This window comes from Photinus pyralis, unplaced genomic scaffold (genome assembly GCF_008802855.1).
Source record: "Photinus pyralis isolate 1611_PpyrPB1 unplaced genomic scaffold, Ppyr1.3 Ppyr1.4_LG6, whole genome shotgun sequence".
NCBI lineage: Eukaryota > Metazoa > Arthropoda > Insecta > Coleoptera > Lampyridae > Photinus > Photinus pyralis.
This window is the reverse complement of record NW_022170663.1, coordinates 19621335-19644418: the sequence shown is the minus strand read 5'-3', so window position 1 is coordinate 19644418 and position 23084 is coordinate 19621335. Positions and strand designations below refer to the sequence as shown.

At 35.8% G+C, this 23084-nt stretch overlaps 1 protein-coding gene across 2 annotated transcripts in view; it reads right to left on the bottom strand.

Moving 5' to 3' along the window:
• LOC116175155 (alpha-tubulin N-acetyltransferase-like) overlaps positions 1-21200 on the bottom strand; it is a 50235-nt gene extending 29035 nt beyond the window's left edge. Inside the window, exons 1-2 of one of the 2 annotated variants that reach the window (XM_031493269.1) lie at positions 20538-21200; positions 2294-2443 (exon numbers count right to left, since the gene is read on the bottom strand). In XM_031493269.1, the coding sequence (XP_031349129.1) occupies positions 2294-2443; positions 20538-20641 (254 nt within the window). In that variant the 5' untranslated portion in view covers positions 20642-21200. The remainder of the gene's footprint in view (positions 1-2293; positions 2444-20537) is intronic. The other variant, XM_031493271.1, reaches the window with a different exon arrangement.
• Between the last annotated feature and the right edge of the window lie 1884 nt (positions 21201-23084).

The following is a 23084-nucleotide window of genomic DNA, read 5'->3' as shown; positions in this document are numbered from 1 at the left end:
TGTTATATTTCGGGAGTTATTCCATTTGTTAACTAAGAAAATTCTTCGGACTTTGAAAAAAAAATTGCACAGTCCGTGGATTTGCAAGAATCATCGGGACAATTATTGGAAAAGATTGTTTAAGGGTTAAACCTCGGGTTAAACTATGTATAAAAAAATTGAAAACACTCTTGTATTACCCAGTTTGAAAGACAAAGTATCCCTTTTTCTACTTGTTTATTTAATTAATCAATGAGTATGAAACCCACGGTAATTTGGTTTGTCATATTGTTTTGTTATCAAAAGAAGTTACTAAATACGGATTTTCAAAAAGATCGGATGAATTTTTCTTAGTAATAACAAAGTGTTAATTTTCGAGATTACTTTTTTACATTTTTCCATAAATAACAATAACAGTTGAAAATGAGCGTTCCGGACCAACTGTATCTTATAGAAAATTTTATTCTAAACAAGTTCATTTCTATTCACTTTTCCCTCAGAGCAATAGTTAACGAGATATTCGAAGTCAAATGTGAAAAAACACGACATTTTCCCATTTTTTCTTCGTTTTTTTTAATAACAATATGTTCCGGGCGTTTCCGGCCAGGGGGACTACGATTTTCCGATTCAGCGGATTTTTTTACATAGAATACGCTGGGTTTCGTTCAGTGAAATGACAACATCCAGTTTATACTACTTTTAGAGCTAATTTGACTGGACTACAATACCAACCGAGATACCAACCAAAGTATTTTCCGAGGTATTTTCAGTACATGGCAACAGTGTATATAATGAGGACAAACAACTCCGTTCTCTTCTTTACGAGTATCAATTGAAATATATATTTCAGAAAAGTGAGCACAAACTATACTATGCATTACTGGCATATATGGCCGTATGCTGTAACCAATTAAACACATAGTGCCTAAGTAATTTAATTACAAAATACAAACATATTTAGCACTAGGTATTGCAATAAGACACGGTAATTACCTCTAGATCGGCGTAAAAAGTAATGTATATGGTTTCATGTTAATATAAATTAAAGTGCAAAGAACCGACAATGCTTCATGCTCAATGGGAATAACCTCCATTTCAATAATCCAGACAAAATACGTTTGAATAATTTGTAAATTACTGTGCGCGCCCAAAAAAGCGGCACCACGGTAATCGGTTCATGGGTTTTGCGTTCAGTTTTGTTCACTAACCATGAAATAAAATTGAACAAAGGAAACTTGTCTCTGTAGCTAAAATATTTCTAATTACAGTTAACTAAATCACGAGATAAGGAATTACAAGTGCCTAGACTAAATATATATCAGGTTCTTGATACATTGACATCAGTTCATTACAACTAATCGACAATTTAGATAGTAGTATCTACAAATCTTTCGAAGCTTTTTGTAACACATACTTGCATAATAGCCAGCACTTTTTGTCTGTTTTCCAACCAATTTCGTTGGTGACGAACCAAACGCACTTCGCATGAGAGAGAACCTTCTTGATAAGGCATGGAATTAAAAACAGTTGATTTATGGGCCAGTTCCAGTATTTTGCGAAATTCATCCAGCGTGTTGGTTATTGTATCGTAAGATTCTTAAATTCTTCTTAAACAGAAGCTAAGGAAACGACGCATCTACAGTTAGTTATACAAATACACAGGTTTAAAAAAGAAGATACGAATTACGATCATAAAAAAAGGTGCTGTCGATATTCAGATTATACCAGATTCTAGATAACTACACTTAATTGCCAATTAAGTACGAAATTTACGCACTTTTTGGTCAGATACGAATTTTTTACAGTTTATTGACTTCCAAGGTTTATTGAGTTATTGCATTTTTATTGCGTGAAGTTATGTATGCAAATGCTATAAATACCTATCGATTCCAATAAATAATGAAAGTTTTATGCGAAAACATTTACGATTGTTAATTGTTTTAAGTAGTGTGTGTAATTTCAATAGTACCTACTTATATGATTATTAATTTCTGTTCATACTTCAATTGTCATTATAATTGCAAGTACATACATTAAATACGTACCTACATAGATATAATGTGCCCATTTATGTATAGTGGTTACACCTTCGCCCAACCCACGCTTCCAACGTTGTAAAATTTCGACGCAAATTTTTCCTTGTACCGGCTAGTACATTGACATTCGAATGATTCGAAGCAATTTGTGAATGTCTCATGTCAGTAGCTCTTCTATGAAGGAACTACATACTTAGGGAATAATACCTACTGGAAGTGTGCGACTTTGTGCTGATGTAAATAAACTCGGATTTTTACGTTTGTAATAAGGCACTTACCCTTTTGCTTCTCGATCGAGGAGAAGGTAAACAGTTTGATCGGCTTTTCGAAGGCGTTCAGCTGTCGTGATGGGATTTGACAATCCTTGAGCGGCGGCAGACGCGTCGCCCATTGCGTTGACTACCTCCGCCACTTTTGCGACGACATTGCTGTAAGAAAAAGTAAAATATAAACTGAGATGCAAACGTTATTGGTAAATGTGGTAAACCAGCTGACTGGTCAAGGATGCCCGAATGTGCACAGATCATTGCAAAGGTCTTAAGGGACAGTAAAGTTGCGTATGCTAAAGTAAAGCATCTGAGGTGTTAGTGAGTTTGGCGAAATAGCGACGTATGGGTAGTGAGTAAATTGTTGCTAGCTATCGGGGTTGACAACTTTTAGTTCACATGGCCCCGCATGGCCCCTATACAGGGTGTCTTAAATTAAGTAGGATATCATGGCTACCTTTATTACTATTATACTTGCAGATTCGGTTAAATTGGAAAAGTTGTGATGGATATTCTGAAATATTATATCGGGCGATCAAAAATGAGTGACTGTCGAGTCGCCTTTGGAAGTACAAGTCAAGTACGATTTCCCTTGTAAACAAAATTTCCAAAGGTGACTCGCCGGTCACTCATTTTTGATCGCTTTGTATATTAGTGGGAGCGGCTCGTGATAAATATTGGTATTATTCGGCATTTCGTATTAAAATTGTGCCACTTGGAACACATGTTCCCTAGACCTATTGGAGTGATTTGAGTCGCAGAGCCGGAAGTTCCGTCCCTTAGGATTGAAAATGGCGCCAATTTTTAAAATTTCAGGAAATATATCTTTTTAGCGCGATTTTTACGTTTGGGGTGACGTTTACGAGGTTTCCGACGGTGAATATGACAAATATCCAAAACTAATTTCTGTGTGGGAAGCATGTTTCATTTATCATATATAGGCCAATTGTATGATATCTTTAACGTCCGACAAGATTCAAAGGTTTTGACCGATTTTCGTAGTTGAGGTGGCGTTTCTGAGATTCTGCAAAACTGAAACTGATTCATTGAATCCTGTTTTTAACTAAAAATTGTTGATTATTGAAACGTATTTACAAGTAAAAAGTCATCAGTCATCAAAGGGAAATGCCTCATCATCGCTCAGATTTCCAGTGCTATAAAAAATATTATTAAAATATCATTAAAAATAAAACGCTGACAGTCATGTTTATAATAAGCATGTACATATACTCGGCTGCGATTTTTGCAGTGTTCTTGGCAGTTAGAACTCTGTAGGGTGCAGGGAAGGCTGTTTCGTAAGCATGAGCACCTCATGGTCTCACAAGTTGACTTGCAGCCGCATTTTCCTATTATATATAATTGGAATACATTTGTTAATAAAATGACATTGGGTAAGGACTGTGAGATTGCATGGAGATTGGCAAAAGACAGATTGGCTGATGCAGTAGGTATTTCTTACAAAAGCAGGTAACAGGGAAAATAGCACTTGTCCGTTTTGTCAAAATCTTGGAAGCAGTTTTCATATCTTTTTCAATTGCTCTCGGACAATACAGCTTTGGAGTTATGTAAAAACGTTAGTGTACAGACTTACTGGTACTCGAATTGGCATACACCAAATATACAGCGGTCTTCCTCAGCGAATGTCCAAGCATCATATTGCGAATTACCTACTAACAATGGCAAAGAGCACAATTTATCTATCTTCAACTGACGCAATGCGAGGAAGAAAGGTGACGGACTATAAAACCGAGTACATCAGCAGAATCAGCTATCGACTGAAAACTGAATATGGTTGGTTTTTGGGAAAAAAGGACGTGAGTGGATTTCAAAGTATGTGGTGTGAAAAAGATGTTCTGTGTAAAATTGACAAAGGCGAACTTAAAATACTGATGTAGTTTGTTTTTTTGCTATGTATACTGTAATCGGTAATATGTAGAGAGTATCAAAAAAACAGGTAACGAAATTGTAAAAAAATGTACAGTTGTAAATAAATAATAATAATAAATAATAATAATAATTTAATTAAATTGAATTTAATTTAAATGTACGTGTGAGATTTTTTTTTTTTAGGACCTTACATAACCTCACCAGACACAGACACTAATCGTTACTTGATTTTAATCCGTGCGATTAGTTAACCAGGCTAGACCTGAGCTCTCACAAGAAACACCGACCATAATAATAACAAGCGGGCAGTTAATGTTCCATATCGAACCGACGACTCGGAGCGCGTCGATATTAACAATTTTCGTCTACGATTTGCCTAAAGGGGGATATTTTGGGCAGAGGTATTTGTGCTGTTGAGGGCAGAGGTAATTTTTATTATTATATGATCGTGTTAGATTATTTGCCACATTAACGGCATTCTCGTACAGCATGGGTATTGTCATTTATAACTCATTCTAAATACAAATTGCCCTTTTATAATTATACTGATCATACTTTGAATTAAATGCAAGATTCCATTATTTTCTACGTAGTTGTTTTTCAATTTACAGTACCCCTTTGTTCCTAGTGCTGGTTTTACCTGCCAACCCACAATATGAATTTCTGACCGATTTACGAGTTTTTATTTATATTTAGATACCGTATGTTCTCTGAGGGATGATATTCAATACGAGTATGCAGAATTAAACGATGTAATAAATATTATAACGATTCGTAGATGGTGCTGTATTTGGAAGCATCGATAATAATAATAATAATAAAATACTCCATCATGTTTTTGTACTTTTTTCTGTATCAAGGTTGGGATTAATAGCAGCCTTTGGCTGACACCCCGCCTAAATAAAGCCGTTATTATTATTATTATTATTATCGATACTACATTCCTAATTTATAATTAATTTGTTGAAGCACGCTTCCTTTCTTTTGCATGAATATATTACTGTTTATTTACAGGGTGCTTCATCTGGGGGCGAGTGACGTACGTTAGATCGTTGATTGTTACATATTGCACTTGGCATTGAGAATTAATTACTTTATACTAATGTTTTGCCACAACATTCCTTTGTTTTCTTGTAATGTGATACTTAACGTTATGCTCCTTCTATGTACCTAATTGAACCGGGTAATTATGATTATTAATATTTGGCAGGGTGACTTGTTTCGAATATGTATTGTGCTATATTTAATACCGATATTTAATCTCGCTTTGACGTAGCAGAGGGTGGCTAAAGTTCACAACTGACATACCAGAGATATACAGGGTGACAATTTGAAAACTTACCACCCCCCATATCTTAGTAAATAAACGAGATATTTAAAAAAAATCAAAATCCGTTTCGGTAATTCGGAGGGGGAATCACAATGACATAGTTGGCGACGCACCCCCTCCAACCCCCTGCGCCCCAGCCACCCCAACTTTTAAATCTTAAATAGTTACCCCCCATGTGTGATACGTCGTTGGAAAGCTCTGAAAAAATGCTTTCCAACCATACCAAATAGCATTACATTTAGGTTAGTAATTATCGTGCAACTCAAAAAATAAACATGGAAAATCGTATTTAACTTGAACTTCCAAAGCCGACTCGACAGCAACTCATTTTTGATCGCCAGTTATAATCTATTCTCAATCTCTTGTCGAACCTTTCCTATGTTGGTTTTGCAATATTTCGACATTCTTGAATTATTCTCTGTCTTAGTTCGTCTATGTTCGCCGGTTGCGTTTTAAATACGACAGATTTCAAATGTATCATATTAGTTTATTTTTTGATTTGCACGATAATTACTAACCTAAATGTAATGCTATTTGGTATTGTTGGAAAGCATTTTTTCAGAGCTTTCCAACGACGTATCACACATGGGGGGTCACTATTTAAGATTTAAAAGTTGGGGTGGCTGGGGCGCAGGGGGTGTGAGGGGGTGCGTCGTCAACTATGTCATTGTGATTCCCCCTCCGAATTACCGAAACGGATTTTGATTTTTTGAAATATCTCGTTTATTTACTAAGATATGGGGGGTGGTAAGTTTTCAAATTGTCACCCTGTATGTTTTTCTTGTGTCTTAGAAAAGAGAAATCTTGCCGATATTTCTAATCAATTCGTTTAGTCGACCCTTGACATAGTGACCGAATATTGGGTTTGTGTCAATCTTTGTTATGCCAAGGCAAACATGTCAACTGTCGAAATGCTATATATTTTGTTTATGATTATGTATGCGTGCGAGTTTGCCGATGGTTGCTCTGTTAATTTGTTATGTCATGATTTGTCGTTTGATCGGTTACTATCAGTACTCATGGTGGAGAGCCTGGCGTTTGGTCTTTTATAACCCGTCACTTAATAACTAGAGAGTAGCACTGGCCCTAGAGATGGCAATGAAAGAGTTGGGATACCGCTTAGTCGTACATAAGGGCGCTGGCTAAGCTCGGCATCACTTGCGCAGGGATCTGCTAAAAGCGTACGGCGTGTTCTCGTTGTGCCTTTTTGTTTTTTTGTCAATTGGGGGTATTTATTAGTAATGATTTAATGATTGTTTTTTTTTATGTTATGTGTCAAATATTAATTATTTAGGAATTCCAATGGAGTCTATGATTCGATATTATATTAATTTACTTAACAACCATCCTAATATGCATCATGTCATTACAGATAACCAACTTTGCTATAACGTTTAATATTAATTTGTTGGCTGTCGGCGAACTACCAACCATATTCTAAATTTAATAGTGCAATGCAAATTTTGATTAAATCTCTGTTTTTAAAGCATGTACTTGTTTTGTATTCCTTACTTGATCCTCACTCCAACAGGCAACACATATCTTGTAGCGACTCCTAAAACACAACGTAGAAGTGGTCCTAGTATTTTGTTATTCAGGTTAGGTAGCTTTGTCTAGACGATCATGTGCCATGGGGTTCAGTTAGTTTGGGAGAAAAAGTTTTGAATTTAAATCTTGAGTTACGCAGTCTCTCGGGGCTGGCCTGGGTACGTCACAGTAACAAAGATAGCTATCGAAAAAAGTTTCAAATAAAAGTTGCAAGAATCGATGGGATAGATTCAATGGGCGTAGAAAACAATTTTTCAAAATGACGGTTTTCGAGATATTTACATCAACTTCCTTATTTTAAATGGACGCTATATTGGATTTTTACGCCTGTCGATATTCAAAAAAATTACAAAACCACTGATACTAAACACTTAGTATTTCATTTCGGAATCAACCTTGCGTTTTTGCCTCAAAGTTTATTTTTTATGGCAATAATTCCCTCGAATCGAATAAAATGTAAGAGCAAAATTGTGCACAATTACGGTGGTCATGTTTTTAAAATATTTTTGGTCACCAATGACGTGCTGTATTCCAGTGGCGTATCAAATTTAGGTTTTTTTTTGTAAATGCCACACCCCATATTTTATTGAACAATTAGAAAGCAATATAGGATTAATACTGACCGAGATCCCGAACTTTCCTAGAACTCTACGAAAGCGATGTTTATTTCATATACCTGAAAAAACATTACACTTGGAAATAGACTAGACTAGTGGTACTATAATTTGCAATAAATTAACCTCACGGCAAATAAATCTCTAAAATGAAGCTCTCGAGTAAGAAATAAAATTAGATAAGCTTCGAGTAATTAAATACTCGATCACAAATACGAAGTACATTTTAGTTAAATGAATTCCAAAATGAGACAATTAGACAGTGCCAAGTTTGGTTAATAAATATCGGCTGATGTAAACATAAATTGACGTAGTTCTTTTCAGAGATAACTGTCCACAAAATGGCGGCCGCATGTCGTGGTTGCAGCGCGAACAAGTGGCAGCGATAAGACGAATCGTTTCCCATGTTAAAATCTTTCAAAAATTCTATGAAGTACTCGGCACCCAATTTACAGTCGCAATTTTATTTCCAGGATCCCGCAAGTCTCGTCGCAAGTGTTGCAGCTAGATATACGAACGAAATCATCTCCCCAGTAGTCCACAAAGACTAATTAAATGCAGGGAATTTACTTCTATATAATATAATGTAGGGTAAAGCTAGGTGGCAAATGTACAAAAATACAACTTTTTAAACTTACTAAAGGTCTTGACTAGCACAGTGAAATACTCGGTTAAACCTAAATCCGGATGAGGACTGACATTAAAATAAAAAACTTGTTTAACGCGAATGAAATGATAGATAGCCAGCTACATACGTTTTCGTTATGACAACTCTAAGCGAAGTGTACGCGCTCATGGAGTCACATTAATAATCAGCATATACAGGGTGTTCCTAAATGATGTAAATACGGAATAGGGTAACACACCCTGTATGCATATGTTGTAATGATTCTTTTCAAACGAAATATTAGCCAACGCCGAATGGTCAAAACATTCACTAAAACATCAGTTGAATGTGGTCTTACCGTATTTAATTGCCCTTTATCGGTGCGATAGATTTTTCCAAGCGTCTCTAGTCCATGAACTCTTCCGCCATTGTTTCGCTGTACTATTTCCATAAATGTGCAAAAGTAACCGTCATCTTACGTTTCATTATTTTCTTGGAAATTTGTCCGATAGGTAATAATGCATTGTGCGTGGGTGCACCATCCTGTTGAAACCAATAGTTTCCCACTATTTTTTGTGTGCTGTATATCGTTGTATTCGTAATAAAAAATGCTCAATACAGTGTGTACTTTTCTTACGTGCATATAAAAAATAAAGTTGACTAGAAATTTGATGATGGTTTCTCCGTAACGAAACGTTGTATTGAAAATCTCTCAACGGTGTCTTGTATAGCTCAAAAAGTGGCAATGAGAAAGTGTATTTACTTTATGTATCTGTTCAAATAACATCAGGAAAAAATAAAAACGAAATCGGTTTTTCTGGGTATTTTCTGGTTTTCTTTAAACCATGATAATAACTGTTTTATTTAGTTTACCGTACATTTTAATTTGATTAAGGTACTTCATAAACTTACTCAGAATTATTTACAACCCACGGAAACAGCTCCTACTTATCGAGACGTTTATGTGATTAAATGATTTCTGGTTTACATGTTGAAGGTGAACCACACGAGACTGCTTCAGTCACGCTTCGCCGTTCTTTGAATTATAATGAATGGGGGACCCTTTAAACGGCGTAAATAAGGTTGTCACCGAATCCATACAGGTACGACCCGAATTTGACGATGAAATGCCCCATGACGTAGAATTTTCTAATATGAAAGGAAAAATTTACTTTCTTTCGCGTAAACGTGAGGCATTTCATTTTTATTGGAATTCTCGCACAAACAAAGTGTAATTATGCAGATTAACCACTTGTTATAAAGCGCCAAGTTCGTTTTGAAGGTGAAAGTAGGATATTAAATATGAATATGTAACCGAGAAAACCTGTAGGATTTTCCCACCGAATTTCGATTACCTTTTTTAGGTATTTAATGTAAAGGTGAACGTGGCCTGCATCGAGTAAAATATAGATATCAAGGTGAGGGTCAATACAATTATTTCAAAATTAGGTCCCCCAGTAGAATTTGTAGCATCCACTAGTGCGATGAGTTATGAAGATTGACATTTTTCGGTAAAATAAAACATTTTTGGATGTAGAGGAGGTTTCCGTGAGTCCATTTTTAGCGCATTTTTGCAAATTTATCTTCTTCTACAGTTTTAGTCCGATTGTTTTCAAATTGGTGTCGTCGGAAAGATCTTGTAAACGCGCCCAACTCCTCCGTGGCGGAATTTTGTTTTTTTCCTAGGGGCGAAATGAACAACCTTTTGCAAGGTGCGCGTCTTCGAGGGGTAGGCGACTTTAGCGCCCAAAAGTTTGTTAGACCTCGAATCATCGCGTTCTCTCTTTCTCATATCGCCAATAGAAGCTCGAGCTATGTGCCCCAAAAATGTTGTAGAGGGTTTTAACGAAATCCACCAAAATGTGGATTGCGAGTGAACGGGACGTCGGAAGAGGATATCGACAAAGGGAATGTGGTAGCCTTAGACAAGATCTTATTAATGGTGCAGTTAAAACAGGCTAAAATAGAATACTGATCTCGACACTGATCTGCTACACATAAATGCGAGTATTTTAGTCTACGCAAAAAATCCAGAATATCTTTACTGCAAGAACATTTTCTGTTAAAACACATGGAATTCGACAGAAATTGTTTGATAGATTTCAAATTAGTTCGTATTTCGTTATTAACATGTTTGCATATGACAAACTCTTTTCTTACATTTTTAGCGCATTTCCACAAAAATAAAAAAAAAATGCGCTATTGTGGCCACTTTGTCCGTCCGTCCGTCCGTCCGTCCGGCTGTCCGTCCGTCCGTCCGCTAACTTTGCGACGCTACTAGTTCTTTATCTTAAGAGCTATTGTTCTACTTTTTTCGCTATTTGGTTCGTTATGGTTTCGAGTCTTGTACCAAGGAAGGAATTTTTTCTGTACCGCTTACAAAAAAAGTTATTGTAAAAAAAACAAAAAACCGTTTTTTTACATGTTCCATAATTTTACACTTGTGCCGTTTATTAACGATCCTAGAGATCGTTTATAATTTTGCATTGCTATCTGTCGTCTGCATGCTGGTCTGTCCGTCTGTTCCTTTGTCTGTCTGTCCATCTATTTTTTTTTTTTTTTTTTTTTATTATCCCTCTCTTGTTTTGGGCCCTCAACAGGCATGCGCCCAATTACAGAGTGACCCGCATAATGCTATTTAGAGGTGCCTCTGCAGAAGGTCTTAAGATGGTCTATACTACTCCGGTATTTACCTTACGAATTAGGAAAACTGCAGGAAAACCTAATTCGGAGTAGCCGGTAGAATGCTCGGAACTGGTCTAAGGTAATTTCCATCTCCGCCACAGATGAAAAATTCACCTCAACCCAGGTTCGAACACCCGACCTCCGGATTTATAACCCAATGCTCTTACCACTGAGCCATAAATCCGATATCCGATCTGTCCGTGTGAACGATAACTTTGTTTAGAAATGTTCGATCGCTTTTACATCTCCGTTAGTTATGAACTGAATTGCATGAAATTCAATATGGTCATAGCTTTAGCCATATAATACGCAATGCCAAAAGTTGAATGGAATCGATTCAAAATTCACAGTGCCCTTTTCGCATCTCGACCATTTATAAACCGAATTGCAAACTTTTTTACTTATAAAAGTATTTGAATGAAATTTGATACATAGGCACTTGTAATAAAGGAAAATCAAACGCCAACTTCAAAATTTGGTTTTGCGCATGCGCAGTGCCAACTTTTTTATTTGCGGAAGAATTTACACGAAATTTGATACATAGGCACTTGGGATAAAGGAAAATCAAACGCCAATTTCAAAATTTGGTTTTGCGCATGCGCAGTGCCAACTATTTTATTTACGGAAGAATTTAAATGAAATTTGATACATAGGCACTTGGAATAAAGGATCATCGAGCGCCAGTCTCAAAATTTTCTTTTGCGCATGCGCAGTGCCAACTTTTTTATCTATGGCACCATTTAAGTGAAATTTGATACTTGCGCTTGGAACAAAGGAAAATCTAACATTAGTTTTAAAATTTAGGTTTGCGCATGTTCCAACTTTCTTATTTAGAAAAGCATTGAAATGAAATTCTTCTCATAAACTGAAATTGAAGTAGCACGTCAACAATGGATTGCCCATGTGCAACGCTATCTTTCATATTTGTGGCCGGATTTTTACGATTTTAACAGAAGTTGCATCTTACAAATGGGAAATGAATGCAAGTGGAAATGCGCTTTATGTAAATCGTTTACGATTACTTTTTAACTTGTTTTCACATCCCCACAATCCCCATTTAGACGATTTACGCTTTTGAGCTATTTTGCTCTATAAATCAAATTGTCAGACGTTTTTAACGGTCAAGTAAGTAACTTCCTTATCGCTACATTTTCACGGTTGTTGCCTCATATCGCTTTCTTTTCCTCAACAGAGTGTCTTTTGGAAGCTTAAGTTAAACGTTTCTGGGAAAGTGAAATAGAAACTCGGGTAGAAAGCCCTATTCCTCGCCCTATTTTCCTCTATGCGCTGATAAAAATGGGTTGCCATAGCTCCAACCGTTTTCAAATAATCAATCTTCAAGGTATCGTCTGCATCCACCATTTTAATGGCAATTAGGGAAAAGTTGCGCAATTAAAAAGTTATCATGCTTTAAAGAAAACCTTAAAATTCCGATTACTTCCGAAGATATGCCAGAAAAACCGAAATTTGTTGAGTTTGTATTATTATTTTTTTCCGATGTTATTTGAACATTTGAAAATAAAGAAAAACAGTTTCTCATTGCCACTTTGTGACGAGATTTTTGAGCTCCACAAGATACAGTTGAGAGATTTTCAATACGTTTCATTCTCGGTTTCATTTCGGAGCAATCATCATCAACTTTATTTTTAGCGCATTTCCACAAAAATAAAAAAAAATGCGCTATTGTGGCCACTTTGTCCGTCCGTCCGTCCGTCCGTCCGGCTGTCCGTCCGGCTGTCCGTCCGTCCGTCCGTCCGCTCGTTTTGCGACGCTACTAGTTCTTTATCTTAAGAGCTATTGTTCTACTTTTTTCGCTATTTTGGTTCGTTATGGTGTCGAGTCTTGTACCAAGGAAGGAATTTTTTCTGTACCGCTTACAAAAAAAGTTATTGTAAAAAAAAACAAAAAACCGTTTTTTAAATGTTCTATAATTTTACACTTTTGCCGTTTATTAACGATCCTAGAGATCGTTTATAATTTTGCATTGCTATCTCTCGCCTGCCGGTTGATCTCTCCGTCTGTTCCTTTGTCTGTCTGTCCATCTATCTGTCCGTGTGAACGATAACTTTGTTTAGAAATGTTCGATCGCTTTTACATTTCCGTTAGTTATGAACTGAATTGCATGAAATTCAATATGGGCATAGATTTAGCCATATAATACGCAATGCCAAAAGTTGAATCGAATCGATTCAAAATTCACAGTGCCCTTTTCGCATCTCGACCATTTATAAACCGAATTGCAAAATTTTTTACTTATAAAAGCATTTGAATGAAATTTGATACATAGGCACTTGGGATAAAGGAAAATCAAACGCCAATTTCAAAATTTGGTTTTGCGCATGCGCAGTGCCAATTTTTTTATTTGCGGAATAATTTACACGAAATTTGATACATAGGCACTTGGGATAAAGGAAAATCAAACGCCAATTTCAAAATTTGGTTTTGCGCATGCGCAGTGCCATTTTTTTATTTGCGGAATAATTTACACGAAATTTTATACATAGGCACTTGAGATAAAGGAAAATCAAACGCCAGTTCCAAAATTTGACTTTGCGCATGCGCAGTGCCAACTTTTTTTATTTATGGAAGAATTTAAATGAAATGTGATACATAGGCACTTGGAATAAAGGATCATCCAGCGCCAGTCTCAACATTTTCTTTTGCGCATGCGCAGTGCCAACTTTTTTATCTATGGCACCATTTAAGTGAAATTTGATACTTAGGCGCTTGGAACAAAGGAAAATCTAACATTAGTTTTAAAATTTAGGTTTGCGCATGCGCAGTTCCAACTTTCTTATTTAGAAAAGCATTGAATGAAATTCTTCTCATAAACTGAAATTGAAGTAACACGTCAACAATGGATTGCCCATGTGCAACGCTATCTTTCATATTTGTGGCCGGATTTTTACGATTTTAACAGAAGTTGCATCTTATAAATGGGAAATGAATGCAAGTGGAAATGCGCTTTATGTAAATCGTTTACGATTACTTTTTAACTTGTTGTATATGTGGCATATAAAAAAAACAAAAGTTGAAAACCGTTGGTTTCAGCAGGATGGTGCACTCGCGCACAACGCTCTAATCGTGCGACAATACCGAGGAGAATACCTATCGGACAAATTTTCCATTTTCTAGGAAATTTGCCTACACAATGAATTATTTTGAGATTTTGTCAATGCCTATTTAATCAAAATGTTAAAAATTTAATAAAATGCCGTTTTTCTAGCTTAAGTCGAGGCTTAAGTAATAAACGGTAATAAACAATTTTTAACATTTTGGCGATCATTTTTGTGTAGTAGGCGCTGATAAAATGCCAAAATAATTCATTGATGGTTCCTTTAAATGACATAATACAGAATCATATTGTGCCATATGTACATCGTTCTATGGGCAACAAAATGCTACTCAATACAGTACATATACCGAGACATATACAGGCTGATTCAAATTCGAGGGCCACCATGGGGATCTCGGAAACTGTAAGAGTCGTGGGTACGAGAGTAGGCGCTTTAAATTTGGTAAATTTACGTATTTTGACGCTTAACAAAATGCAGTTCTGAAACTGAAAAAATTTCGACTACTTTCGGAGATATCCGGAAAAAAAACGAAATTTTGCAAAATCGTTTTTATTTTGTAGGTACAGAAGTTATTTGAAAAATCTCGTGAAAAATTTTTTCAAAATAAATAACACATTATTGTGGCAACTTTTTTCCTTCTACAAAATGCTAGTTTTAAATTATAAATCTTTACTTTGTTTTTTCTTATAGAAGTAATGTTTAATTTTTGTGTCATTTGATTGAATTAAATATTGTTTAAATACCTTCTTTTAAGAATACTGTGTTTTGGTTTGGTCGCCGTCCTATCAATATCAAAGGTATAGAATGAAACGCTGTTAAAATGCGCTGTTGGCAAGATTCAACATGGAAGACCTTGATAAAAGAAGGACTAGAACCAGCGTGACATTCTTATTCAAGATCATCCATGAACTAATTGACTGTGCGTGTCTTCTTCAAGAACTGCAGTTTCATGTTCCATATTTTTCATCTCGATCGTCCTCTACTTTTTATTATACTACACCTAACTTTAATATTCTTATCAATTCTCCTATTTAGAACATGTGTAGAGTATTTAATAGTATTTGTGACAAATGTGACATACCATAACTCTAATATGAAAGATATCTTGGACATTTTTTAATTGGTATTTTTGTTTTTGTTTAGGCTGTTCTAGTTTCATTTGAAGCTATTTGAAATTTTACATTTTTTTCTAACGTTCTTATTTTAACTTTCAAGGATTTGATCTGTTATTGGAAGCTTTTCTTCTGTTGATCAATAAACTATTATTATTATGGTCGGTGTTTCTTGTGAGAACTCAGGTCTAGCCTGGTTAACTAATCGCACGGATTAAAATCAAGTAACGATTAGTGTCTGTGTCTAGTGAAGTTATGTAGGGTTCTAAAGAAAAATAAAAATTAAAAAATAAAATAAATATTCGCACACTCACATTGGACATCTAGGGATAGTATGTAATTCGTACTTACCAACGCCAACGCTATCAGGAAAGAGGAAAACAAAACAAAACAAAAAAAATCATTATTATAATTCCTGTAATTTTATTAAATGGAGTTTATTGTGTAAGTGTTTCTTTGGCTTTGCGTTTGGGTTGAATACGAGTGGGTTGTGATAACGTGGTGTGTTTCTGTGAAGAAGGAGTTTTGTGTTTTTTAATTTTATTTATGGTGTTTCTTTGTTCCTGAGGTCGTATTTGTGAGGTTGCTTGGGTTTTTGGTGGAGATATTGCAGTATTTTGTGAGCCTGTGATGCTGTTAAGGTTTTTGAGCTTCGGTTGTATACGAGTGGGTTGTTTCTGAGAAGTAGAAGTATTGTGTTTTTTAAGTGTGCTAGGGCGTGTAACTTTATTGGATGGACCTGTCTTTGTAGTACATGTTGCGTTACTTGTATTTATGGTGTTTCTTTGTTCTTGAGGTTGTATTTGTGAGGTTGCTTGGGTTATTGATGGAGATATTACAGTCAGAGTTGGACTGGGTCAAGCATAGAGTGACCCAGTGACCCAGTTAGTTTACTGACCCAGTGACCCGGTGACCCAGTGACCCGGTGACCCAGTTGACCCGGTGACCCAGTTTGACCCGGTGACCCAGCTTGACCCGGTGACCCAGCTTGACCCAGTTTGACCCAGTGACCCAGCTTGACCCGGTGACCCAGCTTGACCCAGTTTGACCCGGTGACCCAGCTTGACCCAGTGACCCAGCTTGACCCGGTGACCTAGCTTGACCCAGTTTGACCCGGTGACCCAGCTTGACCCGGTGACTCAGCTTGACCCAGTGACCCATCCTGACCCAGCTTTACTCAGTGACCCGTCCTGACCCGGTAGCCCAGTAATTAAATTATTGTTAGTTATCATCCAAAACAATTTCAAGTAACTTTTAATTTTAAAAAAAACTTCCTCAATAATATTCGGCAACAAGCACGTAGCCCAATTTCATTCAAGAGAACTAATACATAAAAAAATCAAATGCATTTGTTTATAGTTTGTAGTCAAGTAGTCAATGAAAGTATTTAGAGAAAAATTATTATTATTATTATTATTCATTGAAATTTTTACATATAATTTAAATACTTAGTACGAATGATGATTTTAGTGAGCAGTACACCTAATTTGCTATTGTATTTTGTAGTATTGGAATAATGTTAAGTTAGGAATTGTCGATCTGATTTATTTAGTTTTTCTTTTAATGAGATGTGTAGTGCGACAGCATAGACCCAATTAAAGATAAAAACTTAACTTTAAGCGTCAGGATTACATACTGATTAAAATAAGAATTTACTTGTATTCTTTTTTTTTGCTAAAAATCATAGGAACCGACAGTTAAGTCTCTTAGACTGTTGGACCTAAGAACTGAGGATATTAGGAAATAATAACTTCAATTCAATTCAATTCAATTATTAAGCCGAGTTTTAAGCCTAGAAAATGTTGTCTTGAGTAGTGTACGTACGTAGTTTCTTGCATTTTTACGAATTAATAACACTTCTGATTAAAAGATAGTGATGTTTATATTTTTGAAATCAGAAAAAAAATTCGCTATCAAATGAGACAAAAAGCAAAAATTACTTCCATAAAAAAAAGTTGAGGTTGGTTGACTGGAGACGAAACGTCAAAATTAAAATTTAAAAGTAGCATCTTCTAACGAAATATCTTTTTAAAACTTCGGAAAAAAATAAAAACGATTTTGCAAAATTTCTTTTTTTTCGGATATCTCCGAAAGTAGTCGGAATTTTTTCAGTTTGAAAACTGCATTTTGTTAAGCGTCAAAATAGGCAACTTTGCCAAATTTAAACTACCTACCTATCTCTTACAGTTCCCGAGATTCCCACAGCGGCCCTCGAATTTGATTCAGGCTGTATAGTTATTTTTCGGCCTATAAGTACTTATCAAAAATATGAAGTTGATGGTGGTTTCTCATAAAAGAAACGTCGCTGTGAAAATCTGTGGGCACCATCTCGTAGATCCTAAAAAGTTCCTATAAGGAAGTGTTTGATATCTTTTCATATAGGACCAGAAAAAATAAGAACGAGAATATGGTTAATTTCGTTTTTCTTCGGAACTGATCGGAATTTCATTTTTCCAAGCCCTAAAATACGAAATTTTTTCTAATTTAACCGACTATAAGTCTTAGGCTCGGTCTTAGGCGAGATCGTAGGTTTCCAAGTTTCCCATGCATTCCGAGATGCATTCTTATCTTGGACACAGTGTAGGTATATCAAGAGTAATATGGTATGCTTACATTTTTTGGAAAGGCAATTGAAAACACCGAGGAAAACACATATCAAAAATGGAAAGTGTATGCGCAAAATCAAATTTCTTAGTTGCAGGCGGATTTTTCCGAAATTAACAGCAGGTCGTATCCAAAATATAATTTCATCATTTTGATCTCGATTTTAATTAAATGGCTGAAACGAATTGGGTTAGGGTAACTAATTTGTTCGGAAAAAAGACTGTTAACGTGAAAGTACGCTTTTTCTTTTTGTAAATCGCTTACTTTTGTACTTCTGCAATTTGTTAATTTTAGTTTCTGAACCCCCTGTAGTCTGTATTTATTTATAATGAAAATATCAACACATTCGCCTCTTCTAAAAGGAAACCAGCCCCCATTAAATAATAACAGCTTATTATTTAAAAAAAATTGGCAATTATGATTTGGCACGCAGTAGTTATTTATATAAGCGCGAAGTTCAATTTCGCGCATTGAGACTGAAGGTATTTTGACGAGGCGAAGCCGAGTCAAAATTTCAGTCAAACGCGCGAAAAAACTTCGCGCTAGCATTACCTATATACAATATTTTTTTTCTATTTCGGTGTCACAATGATGATTTTGTACAACTGTTTTCGGCCGAAAACAGTGGTACAAAGACAGTGATTATAGTCGTTTTTTTTTGGTAACTCATCTCTTAAGTTGGCAGTTACTAGTTAGTACAAGTAGGTAGTTCGTTGGGTACTTCCATGTTTGAACTTCAAAATGTCAGTCTTACTACGCTGCCAACCTAAAACTTAACGGCATAAAAAGTGTTCCCAACGTAAAACATGTTAGTTCTAATGTTCCCTATAGTTTCTGATAATGGTTTTTTAAATTAATTAAAGCACCGAAATAGAAATTCAATATACTATTTTCACTGTTGACGATTTCGCGCACGTTGTCAATAGCAACATTACTTAATTATTAACCGTTTAAAAATCTAGTACTTCGCGTTTCGAAATCCGTCAGAAAATGACAGGTTTTTTGACAGTTGTAGAAAAAAGTCATTTTGAACCTCATTTTTTATATAAAAATTTAAATACGTCACAAGCGATTCAATATAGGTATCAAAATGATAAATAAAATTATAAATATAATAATGAAGCCTCGAATGAAGCTATACATACAATGTATCTAAGTATATAGAATTTGACGTGGAATCTAACAATAAAATAATATACAGGGTGTTCTTTTTAAAATAAGAAAGTTGGCATCAACTTCCGTGTAACAGCTCTGATTGAGACGGTGTTTGTGCACAGTGCACTACCCCCGACGATTTTCGTTTTACAAACATGAAATAAAAGAAGCAAAGAAGCGGAAAAGAGACAGAGAAGTGCAAATTTTGTTTACTTCTCTACTCCTAGCAACGGAACAATACCTTCGATAATACCTACCTCGCTATTTGAATCTAGGTAATCAGCGAAATGGTATACATTTGATGAAGGTTAGTAGGGTGAATTGGCCCAAACATTCAAGCTTCGTTCAGTATTTTTATTCGGAAGACCAAATATTTCGGACACAAAACGCCGTCCTTCATCAGTGGACCCACTAAGAATAATTCACCATTAGACAATTATGAAAACTTAAATTTTTTAATTTGGGTCCACTGATGAAGGACAGCGTTTTGCGTGCGAAATATTTTTCTTTTTAATCTCTTGCAAAATTTGAAATAATATACTGTACTTTTATCCAAAACGTAGATTTAATTTATCTTGAAATTTGCCCCTGGCATTTGGAAATCGGTCCGCAAGGACCATAAACCCCCTAAAGGTGTCCAATTTGGGACATTCCCCATATTTTCCCTGTATTCTACTGTGACGAACCTGCTAGAAAGTTATTAAGTCGATAAAGGATGGGTCACCGGCGATAAAGAATAAAAGCGGATACGATTCATTCTTGCGTTGAAATATGATACACCAACTGTCTAAAATTTTCTAGAAGCTTTTTGTTTGCCATATTAGCAAATTGCATTGTGTTTAGTCTTAGTCTTAACATCGACGCCAAAGTGATAAATAATGACTCATTTTATATACATATACCTTTAAATAAATCACGTATTATTAAATTTATGTTACACTGTATTCGTTTATGTTTATATTCTATGTTGGGAATACAATTCCTGTGCAGAACATTGCTCAGTGAACCATACCTCGGTATAGTCTCACAGTAGTGTTTGCGTATAAAAATCTGGTTTTTCTAATGGTATTCTTTATAGTGGTCTTGGTGTATGTCAGTAGGTATGTGTATCTCATTTTTGAGAGAGGTTAGCTCCTACAACCTTGAGAAGATACCTGTCAAGTTACAATTCGATTTGAATTACGAATCAAAATGTTGCAGGTCGAAAGGTTACACTGGCATAACGCGCGATCGTTTTCTAAGACATATATTTACATTACGCAAAGCATTAGTTGACCTCTCACTAGCTGCAGTAAGCACAAATGCATCTAATTATTTACACTAAATGCGGATGTAAGCTATAACTTTCCCACACTGTTTTTGTTTTGTCGAGAGTCATTAAGATGCCTTTTCATTGGATCATCAAATGATTCATGTAGTTTATAATACGACAGACCTCAACCTTCCGATGGCAGTGACGACCTCCGCTCAACTTATTTACCTTAAATTGTAATTAACGCGCTTTGGCTTCTGCATCAATTAAGTTAAATTTAAGTACAAGCAATTGCATTAGCGCCAAATTTAATTTATAGTTTGAGCGTATGGGAACGCGCCCAAAAACGGTGGCGGGTGAATATAAATATTTAAATTTCACTTACGTTAATCCTCTTCTATCGCCAGCGAATCCGGGAGGAATGAGGCTGGGATTAATTTCGACAATTGAGCATGGAAATATATCGCTCACATCAAATTTGAATTCCATTTCGTTTCGGCACGTTCACTTTTCAAGTTAAAATTTAGTTTTAGTTCCGCACTTGGTAATCTTAGAGCATATCAGCGAACAGCACTCGCACGTCAAAGAAATTGGTAAAAAATCTCAAGACTAATGTTACGTACCGTCGTAAATGACGGAGAGAACGTAATTTGTTATTTTCTCAGCCTACTGATCGGCAGAAGGCGTGACGATCATACTCCGTTAGATTTTGTTCATTAAAGGGAAAGGAAATACTTTGCAGGAGCGCAGTGGCGTATCCGCAATTACACAGGTCTTCAATTAACTTAACAGCGAGTTACACGGAAGCAAGCGCGCGCACTATTCTCCCATTCGCAACGACAATTCTGAACTCATTTGTAAAAATTGTGCAAGGTTTAATTTTAAAATAATTATATCTGAACTTATCTCATGAGTGTGACGCACCTGAAGGTGATATTGATTTTTTACTATTGGCTGAGAAACGGGAGACATGCGCTGAATCATAATGTGCACATGGGATTTTTTTACTTGACATTCACTTCGTTCACTAATTTTACAGTCTGGCGGGATATGCATACACGGACGGCATTTTAACATTACCTTTTTACTACATGATCGGAACTCGGAATGTTAATACTACCGCCATCTCGAGCAACATTTGTAATTTATGGTTTTCGATCATAAAGATTCCCTGCTCCCAATTTGTCCTTTACGTTACTATTATTGGCAGCAGATGGCAAAACGAGTATAATATTCGCAATATTTCGAGTTTATGTTTTCATTTTCACGGTGTCTCAAGAGGTGCAAACTATTCAATGGCAATACAAAGATTGCCACACACGTAGCGATTTACTTGCGCAAGCTAGAACCCGCACAAATACGCGTTATGGAACAGTGACCACAGATCGTCCAAATACTGTACAGATAATCTTTTTTGTGAAAGTGAACTTCCCTGGATCTGGGTGTTGATTATTCAATGGTGATAGTTAGCGACATGATTTTTACTATATGCGATATCTTTGCCTTTACCATAGAGGAAATACAATGTTTACCACAAGTATCCATGGTTAAAATTTCAACAAAATAATATATTAATAAATAAGAAAGTTGACATTGCGCAGCTTGCGCATGCGCAGATTAATCGCCAAGATTTAACCTGGCTTTATAGTTCAGTGGTAGAACATTGGGCTATAAATCCGGAGGTCGGATGTTCGAACCTGGGTTGAGGTGAATTTTTCATCTGTGGCAGAGATGGGAATTACCGTAGACCAGTTTCGAGCATTCTGCCGGCTACTCCGAATAAACAAAACAGAGAGGGATGATAAATAAATAAATAAGATTCTCCTTGGCTTAGGTACCAGATCTACATATACGCTATAGAGTGCAAAAAGAACGAACTAAATATCTTCAAAACTGTGGAAGTAGCTATAAGACCTCGGATAGAAAGGCTAATTTCGTTTTTTTTCGAATATCTTGGGAACTGATCTGAATTTCGGAATTTTTAAAACGTCATTTTACTATGCCCTAAAATACGCAATTTAATCGACTGTGCATTTCATATGGTTTTCGATTTCCTTATGCCGGCCAATCTTATCCTGAACACACCGAATAAGAAAAACTTAAGTGAAAATTAAAAGCTGTGAAACAGGGGCTGACAGAGGGGCCCACCTTGCATACAGGGTCCAGCTGCGTAAAGATTGCACCGATCAAACTGAAAAATATAGCTAGAAAAAATATTTAATTACTACGATTGAGTTCATAACAACACAGGGAGAATTGCCTTTAATTTGATGTGACACCCAACATGCCAGTTAAAATTATTGGGGGGGGGGGGGGAGGGTGGAGTTCCGAAGTGTATTTTATATGATACTAGCTTTTGCCCGCGACTTCATACTCGCAGACACTGTCTTAATTCACTTTTTTCCCGTTCCCGATGCAGCAGTCTGAAAAGTCAGTTGCAAATAGGGTTGAGGCTTTGTTTTTAATGAAGGTAGAAATTTCAACAACAACACTGTATTACAAACTAGTTGTCAGGTAAACTCCTGACTTTCCGACTACTTTTAATAAAGTCATTGCAATTATCTTTGGTCATAGTATAACATTTAGAAAATGTCATCTAGCGCTTTTATTTTGCACCAGGCGCAAAAAGTGTGAACCCTTTTTTGTAGATCCCATCAAGACACATCTTTCTTATAATTAACATTTTTCACTCTGATGCTTACTTTTAGAGAAAAATGCAAATTTACAAAAATAAAATAACTATTTTAACTTTTCAATTCAAAACTTCTCAAAAACAAAGGAACTCACAAAAAAATTGCAATGAACTTTTTTGTACAGGTTTTTAAACCATTTTGGACAGTGTATGTAAAAAAATTTTTTCAAGCCGTTATAGCTCTTTTAAACTTTTAAATATTCTCAACAACCATGAAGATGGTTCCGGATTAAAACCAAA